We start from the raw sequence: 10031 nt of genomic DNA, 5'->3' as shown, positions 1-10031 counted from the left end.
GGGAGGGAGGGAAGTTAGTTCTTTGTAGAAAAGACTATAAAAAAGGAAAGCCTCTGGTGAGATTAATCAAGAAAAAAAGCACAAATATATAATATTAGGAATAGAGAGAGTGTATTACAGATAAAGGAAAGATTAAACTTTATGCCAATAAGTTAATTGGCAAAATGCAAAATTTCCTAAAAAATATAACTTATCAAAACTGATTGAAGAATTAGAATGCTTTAAGAGTACTGCAATTAAAATGATTAAATCAACATTAAAGGATTCCTCCAAAGAAAATGAGTAACCCTAATAATTTTACAAATGAATTTCATCAGACTTTCAAGAGACAGATCATTCCGATTTTAGGTCATATCCTCCAGATAATAGAAAGAAAGGGAATAGTTCCCAATTTATTCCATAAGGCTATTATAATCTTGACATTGAATCCAGACAAGGACAGAGCAAGAAGGAAAATTAGTAACAATCTCATTCACTAATGTGGATTTAAAAAGCCAAATGAAGCCGGGCTCCGTGGCTCAGCCTGTAATCCCGCGCTTTGAGGCTGGGGTGAGTGGATAGCCTGAGCCCGCGGGTTCAAGACCCACCTGGGCTACTTGGCGAGACCTCATCTCTAAAAAAAAAAAAATTAAAATAAATAAATAAATAAAAAGCCAAATGAAATAATAGCACATTAAATATGGCAGTACATAAAAGATAATAAGTCATTCCTAAATTGAGTGTATCTCAGGCATGCAAGTGGCAACATTATAAAATCTATAAATGCTATTCTTCATATTAAAAAACTAAACAAAAAAATCACATGATCACCTCAATCAATTCAGGAAAATGATTTGATAAAATTCAATTCTCATTTATTTAAAAAAATTCAGAAAATTAAAGTTGAAGGGAACTTCTTTAAATCTGTAAAGGATATCTACTCAAAATCTACAGCAAACATTATTCTTAATGAGAAAACATTAAACACATTTCTTTTAAAATCAGAAACAAGTCAAAGATACCTACTATTCATTTCTATTCAGCATTGTATTTGTAGTTCTAGCCATCTTAGTAAAATTAGAAAAAAGAATTTTGAAAGGAAGAAACAAAACGGACTATTAAATTATAGATGATTCTGGTATTCTACATGGGCAATCCAAGATAATCTAAGTATTAATTATAGAAAATTATAAGAGTCTTTAGCAAGGTGCATAGCTATAAGATCAAATTACAAAAATTAACTACATTTTCAAGAACTTATAATAGAAAGTTAGGAATGTTCATTTTTTTAAAAATGTGCAGACTATTAATCAACCTCCAAGAACTTTTTACTCCTTTTTCTATAAAAGAACTTTAACTGGACACATGGTCATTCAAGTATATTTTATATTTCTCAACTTGCTTTAGAGGTAAGCATAACCTTGTTACTAAAATACTAACAGAAATACATTTCTGTTGTTTATAAGTTACCCAATTTATAGTATTTTGGTATAGTAACCCAAACAGACTAAAACACTTAGACCATTTGTAGGTTTGCTTCTGTTGTCTATTTTGTTGTCTATTTCTCCTCCTGGTTTTTGTCATCCTTCTATGCCTAGTTAGTTTTGGTTGAATGCTAGACACTATATGAAATGTGCAAAGGCTCTGTTTCATCTTATAGCCCTCCAGAAAGAATTTGATTTTTTTCTGGCAGGAAGATCAATTTAATCAAGTCAAGATTAAGGTTTTAGCTTTTTTTTTTTTTTAAGCTAGTCTATTCTTGGTATGCCTTTATGAATAGTGTATAGCCCTACAAAATTTCAACTGAAAACCTGAGGTAGTTACAAAGAACTTCCCATTTTGGCAGACCATAAACTACCACCCCTGCCTCCACAGTAAATGGTAAGTTGCTGAAATCTCTACTCGGTTCTTAAGCCTCCTAGAAGTTGTTTTCTATTTGATTTCCTAAAATATTGACTAGCATACAACCACTTGACAAATACTTAGAAAGGAAATTGCTTACAGAATTTGGGGTTCATTTCTCTGTGGTTATTCCTCTAGTATGTCAGCCTCTCAAGTCCTGTCTAAGACGGTCTGATTAAAGCTATTCCATCATAGCCAGGGGTGGACATTCTCAGATTCATTTTTTTTAAAGGCATAACTATTGAAAAAGATGGTGGTTGCCATAGTAATCCTTTAAAAACATAGATTACACTAAAATCATTATTTTAAAAAATTATTTGGTGGTTCCTCATTTCAATCAGGGTTAAATTAAAAATCCTTTCTAAAGTTCTGCATGATCAAATTCTCTGTTCTTTCCCTTACCTCATCTTTCTTTCTTTTTTTTTTTTGAGTTAGAGTCTCACTCGGTCGCCCAGACTGGAGTGCAGTGGCCGCTCCCGGCCACCGCAGCCTCGCCTGCTGGACTCCGGCAATCCTTCCGCCTCAACCTTCCGAGTAGCTGGAATTACAGGCATGCGCTACCACGCCCGGCTGATTTTTTTGATTTATTGTAGAGATGAGGTCTCGCTGCCCAGGTGGGTCTCGAACCTGCGGGCTCAGGCAAATCCACTCACCTCACCCTCCCAAAGGCGCAGGATTACAGGCTGAGCCACCGAGCCCGGCTTCTCATCTTTCACTACTTAGCCACACTGGACTCCTGATGCTCTTCCAACAGACTTTTGGTGACCCCAAGAGAATAACCTAATTCCCTCACCTTTTTCAAGCCTTTGCTTAAAGACTACTTCCAGTTAAACCTACTCTGACTTCCCTATTTGAGATCGCAAGTCACTGTTTTCTACCCAAATCTCCCAATTTCCCTTACCTTGTTCTATGTTGTTGTTGCTGTTTCTATTGCGCTTACATACCTTCTAATATAGTATACAATGGGCTCATTTATTATATTTAATCTTCCTTGACTACAGTCTCTCACTAGAATATAAGCTCCACCAGGGCAGGGATCTTTGTTTCATTCAGAGATGTACCCTAAGCTCAAGCACCTAGAACCATCCCTGGTACCTAGTGGATACTGAATTTATATTTGGCTAGTGACTAAATGAATTGCCTTCTTGTATGATTCTGAAGGAAATTAATTTTAAACAAGTATTTATTGAAAACTTTGTGGCAGAAGCTAGTAGAGGCTCCATAGGAATGCAACAATGAGTAAGACACAGAAGCCATAAAGTCGGCCTATGGGAACACAGGCAGGCAAACATTCATTTGGGCCAAGATGCAAAACAAATGTCTTTGTTCTAATAAACATTTTTATTTTTCTTTTATGCTGTCTGTTGGTTACAGAAATTGTGTAAGTTATCTAGAAATTCAGAGAAAGCAAATACTAAGAAAAAGTCCATGAACTCTTAAACTTATGAACTTCCATAGACTGAACTTGCAAAGCTACTCAATTATGACTCTTACCAACAAATGTCAATAGAGGCTTTACTTAGTAATTTTAGGTTTTGGTATTTGTTTAAAGGTGTTCTGTTAATTCCATTATTATATAGGTACCAAATCATGAAAGTGATGAATGCACTAGAGAAAAGAAATGATAAAAATTGAAAGTAAATAAGATTTTTAAAATCTCAAACTTTGAAGGGAATAATTGTTGCACGTAGGTAAAGGATGAATCATTTGATAGTCTGAAGGACAAATGGCAAATAACCAATAATATTAAAGTTGTTATCCTTTGACTGGTGGTTCTCAGCTGGGAGCGATTTTGCTACCTTGAGGACATTTGGTAATATCTAGAGACATTTTTTATTTTCACACTTGGGAGATGATAGTGGCATCTAGTGGGTAGAGGCCATGGATGCTCCTATATCCCACAATGCACAGTACAGACTCCCACAATAAAGAAGTGTTTAGTCCATCATATTAATACTATCACTGTTGACAAATCTGGCTTGGACAATAATCAATAAATGATGCCGGGCGCGGTGATTCACACCTGTAATCCAAGCACTTTGGGAGACAGAGGCGAGAGGATTGCCTGAACCCAGGGGTTTGAGACTAAACCAGACAACTTGGCCAGACCTTGTCTCTACAATAAAACAAAAATTAGCCGAATGTGGTTATGTGCGCCTGTAGTTCCAGTTACTTGGAAGCTGAGGCAGAAGGATCGCCGGAGCCCAGCAGATCGACACTGGAGTGGCCGTGAGCGTGCCACTGCACTCCAGCCTGGGCAACAGAGTAAGACTTGGTCTCAAAAACTAAAACTAAAAATAAAATAAATAAATGATAAGAAACATAATTGACAAAATGGAAACATTTTGACTATACAGTTCATGAATCTTTATCATTAACTTTAGGTAAAAGTATTTCAGGAAATGGCTAAGAGTTAACTACAAAACTTAAATGCCAGACATATGCATTATGCTACATGCCATATATGATTACCCTGGTATAATACCCTATGAATCTGTAACATAAAAGTAAGAGCTCTGCTGGGCTTGGTGCCTCAGCCTGCAATCCAGCGCTTTGGGAGGCCGAGGTGAGTGGATTGCCTGAGCCCGTGGGTTCGAGACCTGCCTGGCCAACTTGGTGAGACCTCATCTCTACAATAAATAAAAAATTAACTGGCATGGTAGCGCGCACCTGTAGTTACACCTACTTGGAAGGCTGAGGCGGAAGGATCGCCAGAGCCCAACAGGTTGAGGCTGCAGTGGCTGGGAGCGACCACTGCACTCCAGTCTGAGTGACAGAGTAAGACTCCAACTCAAAAAAAAAAAAAAAAGTAAGAGCTTTAGCAATAAGAATAGATACCAGAACTGCTAGGAAATTCTCTAGTTTTGTAGACATCATTAAAAAGTATAATTACCTGCCTCAACAAATTTTTCAGTGTCTGGTTTTGAAAAACAAAGCTCTGATCAAACAGATCAGAAATGTAGCGAGGAGAATGCCTGATTTTAAAGCTTCAAACTCATACTTCACATATGGTAGAAATACACCTTGATGTTGTAAACCCTCTTAGTCACCATGGACTTAGGAATAACTCAACTTTAGAGTAGTTTTGGGGGACCAAAATTGTTAGTATATAAATAAGGTTCTGTAACTGAATGTCATAGGTACACAGGATTCATGAAAATACTAATTAGAAGATAAAGCTAGAAAGGAAAGTTGGGGGAAAGTGGCAAAGGGTTCAATGCCTAAAGAGTTCATACTTTATGGGGGGGTTGATAAGGGAGTAATTGTTTTTGAAGAAGATAGTAATGTGATTAGATGTCAAGGTTTTAGGTATTTGCTGCAGTGTTGAAGGATTTCAAAGATCAGAGACTCAAAACAAGAATACCAGTTTGCTGGCCACTAAATGGCCCAAGTGAGATAAGATTGGGACCTACCCCAGGGTCCTGAGATTATAAAGGTATGTATATAGTGAACCCAACATCCACTAAGTTTATAAAATAAAGCTTAACAAACAAAAACAATTAAATCAATGAAAAGAAAGGAATTTTCAAAAAAGATAAGTATGTGACACCCAAATTAGATATATGGTGGGAAAACAGGACAAGCCAGCTTACCTTGTGATTTCTCCTGAAGTGGTACCATAGTGCATGTGTCCTTTGTCTTCCTTATCCTAAAGATTGTACATTACCATAAAATCACTTGCATATAAATCTGGGTTACATTAACTTTAAAAGATACAATAGAGGCAAGCAGTATACTTTCAGTGAAACTCTCTTGTTGAATGACATCACATGGAAATAAATTTAATTTAATTTAACTAATGTTAAAGAAAGGAAACTCTTTTCACTATAACTAATCCAATCAGAGGCAAATATGAACCAGTCAACATCTTGCTTTTTGCTAGTAAGCTACCAGTGGAAGAGTACGATGTCTAATTTTTCTCAAAGACTTTCATCGTAAGTCTCACCAGTCATGACTCAGGCAATGCACTGAGGAAGGGCAAGATTAGCAGGGCATCTAGATGTGCTGGATACCAACTATCACTTATCTGTGTACTTTTAACCAATCAATCACAACCTGAGTTTTATCATCATTAACTTTTGTTCCTATTGGAATAGGCCTAGTTCATAAATAGATTATTAGAGAACATGTATCATAATTGAATCTGCAGTGGGTGAGATAACCCATCATAAAAATATCAAATTTCTGGTATCGATTTTAGACTTTAAAAGTCAGCAGTAACTTACAAATACTTTTCATCTCTAGGACTACAATTATTAGTTATATTACCAGATTGTGCTTTGACAATCACTAAAAAAATTCGCTTACCAATAAATACATTTTTTAAAAATTTAGATTTTTATCAATTTTAAAATAAAATATTCACATATAGGAAAAAAGGTAAGAGGCTGTGCACAACACAAATAAAAATGAGTACTTCTCTGCTTTGCCAAGACTGCTCTTTCATAGGGCACCGTGCAAATATGTAGAGCAGAATAAAATACTTGTAGGCAACTTGACATCTTCTCACTAGAATGTCTACATTGTAGATGCTTGAGTTAAAGACATAGGAGAGAGCTAACATTTATGTGTGCCAAGCACTTCATATACATTATGTCTCCCAGCCATCATTATTCCACTCTATATATGAAGAATATTTGTCATCACATGAATAAAATGTATTCAAATTATTCTTCATCAACTCAAATTAATCCACACTCAAGTCAATGTAAAATACTTAGAAATAATTTCATAAACAGTCAAATCACAAATGAAAAGCAACAATAAATAAAATAAAATAAAATAAAATAGGGTGGAAACAATGGGAAACAAAATGAAGACTCAAAATTAAGAGGCAGAATGGACTAATTCAGGAGTGCTTTCCAGGCTTCCAGTTTCTCTAAAATGTTCACATGGATTGAAAGGATAAAAGAGTGGTTTGTACTGATACAAAGCCTATTGCAACAGGCAGCCCTGCACACTCCTACCCCCTCCCCCAAGGGCACTGTGATCCTCAATGAAAAGACAAGAGTATGTTCAGTATCAGGGATATAATTGTCTTGGTAATAATGGAAAGTGACTGTCCATAGTGGGTTTCATATTCATATTTCAAATGGTTCCCTCTCTCTTCTGTGTCTCCTCTTTGACTTAAGTTACTATCTATTAGCAACTCATTAGCTCTTTTCCAACATCTCTAACTCTGCCGTATTTTTATTGTAATCCTACTTCACAAAGAGTAATTTTGCTTTTTACAACTTGAAAATCTATCTTCAGTTAATATTAAAAATTATGAGAAAGGCTATATGTATGACATGAGTATTGTATTATTTACACAACCAATAAAGTCAAAGTAATCAACAATAGGAATTGGTTAAATAAACTATGGATCCATCAATTAAATATGATGTAGCTAGTAAGGCTGTTTGAGGGTTATGTAGTGACATTAAAAATGTATATATGTAATGTTAAGCTTAAAAAGTTATAATAAAAAATTCTGCTGGTGTGGTGGCTCACACTTAGCATTTTGGGAGGCCAAGGCAGGAGGATCCCTTGAATCCAGGAGCTCAAGATCTGCCTGGGCAACATAGCGAGAGATCCTCTCTACAAAAAAATGTTTTAAAAATTAGTCAGGCATGGTGGCATGCATCTATAGTCCCCAGCTACTCCAGAGGCTGAGGCGGGAGGAGCACTTGAGCTCAGGAGCTCAAGGTTGCAGTGAGCCATAATCGTGCCAGTGCACTCCAGCCTAACAGAGTGAGATCTGGACTCAAAAAAAAAAAAAAAAATTTAAGTACACTAAAATCACAACCAAAATAAAATCCATTAAAAAAAGGAATGATAGAAGAGAATACTCAACAACAAAAATTAATATGTTAGGATGGGTAGATTATAAATAATTGTTTTTCTTTTTTTCTCCAAATTTTCTTCAAAGTTCTTATTTATTTTCATAATTTAAATACAAATTATCAATAACTTTTTATTTTTAATATATTCTAGTTCTCTACTTACATTACCAGGACTTACTTCAAGTATACTTAACAAGAACAATAATACTGGTTAGAAAAATCAAGAAATGTATTCTGAAACTCTAATCTTGTGTATGTCTGGATGACAAGAAAATAATATGAAAATAAAATTTTCTCCTAAAGAAAGTTGTAACTCACGATGCTATAAATGCTTCATTTTTGTTTTAGGCTGGCAAAGTGAATAAGTAATAGACCTTCAATAAATAAGCCAAAGCAGAAACTGAATAGAATATGAGGCTGTCTTACTAACTTTGGAGAAAGAAATTTTTTTTTAATGGTATGTCAATCGGATTTCTAGTAGAAAAAGTATTTATAATAATGTTTTCAAATGTCAGTACTCAAAATCAGGAAGATTTTTATGGCTGAAAAATTCAATTCTGTAGGCCGGGCTCAGTGGCTCAGCCTGTAATCCCAGCATTTTGGGAGCCTGAGGCGAGTGGATTGCCTGAGCCCACCGGTTCAAGACCAGCCTGGGCAACTTGGTGAGACCTCATTTCTAAAATATATTTTTAAAAAATGAGCCGGGCGTGGTAGCGCCCACCTATAGTTCTGGCTACTTGGAAGGCTGAGGTGGAAGGATCGCCAGAGTTCAGCAGGTCAGGGCTGCAGTGGCCCTGAGTGTACCATGGCACTCCACCCTGGGCAACAGAATGAGACTCCAACTCAAAAAAAAAAAGAAAAGGAAAGGAAAAATTCACTTCTGTCATTGGAGGGTCTTAATTAGGCCAACATCTCATTCAAAATCCCCCCTTACACTACTCCAAGTCAGACTAGAAATGAAACACAATGTTCTATATTCGTGGTACAGAAACTTGTTAATATTGCAGAGAGTTAAATTTTTTATATTGCTTAAAACCCCAGTGTTCTCACGGGCATGATCTAGGTTAGGACAATCAAGGTTTTTCACTGGAAGCCCTTCATCTTTTCTGGCAATGTCACTTGAAAACAGAGAAAAGTGCCTACATGTAAACCTGAATAAAATGGCTAACTTGGAATTTTAAAAACTAAATCCTTTATTTAAAAAAAAAAATCAGTAGGCAAAAAAGAATTAAATTCACTAGCCAGAAAAACCTCTACATTCAGCAGTATCACTACAGATTTATATTTAACAAAGAGAGTTGAAGAGCAATGATCTACCTGACTGCGGGCACCTTGGCCTCAGGACGCAGCAGTCTCTTAGGAACCTCCAGTGAAGTTGAACTTACACTTGAAGTTGAACTTACACTTCTTGGGCAACTTTGCAATCCTGGTAGACATGGCATTTTGACATATTCTTTAGGTTCTTCTAGACCAAAGGCTGTGGTGTATTCTAGTTAAAAATATAATCACCTTGATTAAATACATACTAAATGCCAAATAAAATATACAAAATCAATCATTAAGTAAAGAAAATTAAGCAATTGTAATTTCTCTAACATCTTTCCCAGGACTTGCCTCTCAATTCCTACTATAGAGATTGTAGGAAGAAGCAGATTGAGGGGCTGATTAAGAGTTAGGATAAGATAAAAGGATAGCTTCACAGATCTTCCACACTCATCACTGTCCTGTGCCTTCATTATTTATTTCATTAGAATGCCCAGAATCGTAGATACATTCGTGTTGAAATAAAATGCACTTGCAAAAGTCTCATATTGTCTACTACTTTGAATCTTTCCACTTTCCTGGTTTTGTGTAAATAAGTGGTGTAAATACATGATAATCTGAGTTAGCAATGAGAGGTGAAATAATTCTACTTCAGGCAGATTTTCATCTCCCCACAAAATTCCATACCAAATTTATAAATTGAAACCTTGAAGCATCAAGATTGCTTCTTCCACTGACCTTACATACCATTGGACAAAGAGATTGTCAAATCATTGTTTCAATTCAAAATGAAGGCATTAAACAGAAAATGCAGATTAAGAGGTTGAAGATTTGGATAGTCTTTAAACTGAACATAAGCCGGGCTCTTGGCTCAGCCTGTAATCCCGTGCCTTGGGAGGCTGAGGTGAGTGGATTACCTGAACCCGCGGGTTCGAGACCCGCCTGGGCAACTTGGTGAGACCTCATCTCTACAATAAATCAAAAAATTAGCCGGGCATGGCAGCGCGCGCCTGTAGTTCCAGCTACTTGGAAGGCTGAGGCGGAAGGATTGCCATAGCCCAG

At 36.2% G+C, this 10031-nt stretch overlaps 1 protein-coding gene across 1 annotated transcript in view; it reads right to left on the bottom strand.

Moving 5' to 3' along the window:
- Positions 1-10031, bottom strand: part of CUNH8orf89 (chromosome unknown C8orf89 homolog) — a 41696-nt gene that overhangs the window by 3257 nt on the left and 28408 nt on the right. The window contains exons 4-5 of the mRNA XM_021706244.1: positions 9024-9195; positions 5475-5530 (exon numbers count right to left, since the gene is read on the bottom strand). Of these exons, the coding sequence (XP_021561919.1) occupies positions 5475-5530; positions 9024-9195 (228 nt within the window). The remainder of the gene's footprint in view (positions 1-5474; positions 5531-9023; positions 9196-10031) is intronic.

The sequence above is a fragment of the Carlito syrichta genome, unplaced genomic scaffold, assembly GCF_000164805.1.
Source record: "Carlito syrichta isolate Samal-C Ts95f unplaced genomic scaffold, Tarsius_syrichta-2.0.1 Scaffold315374, whole genome shotgun sequence".
NCBI classification, from domain to species: Eukaryota; Metazoa; Chordata; class Mammalia; order Primates; family Tarsiidae; genus Carlito; species Carlito syrichta.
The sequence above is the reverse complement of the archived record's forward strand: the minus strand, read 5'-3'. Positions and strand labels throughout refer to the sequence as shown.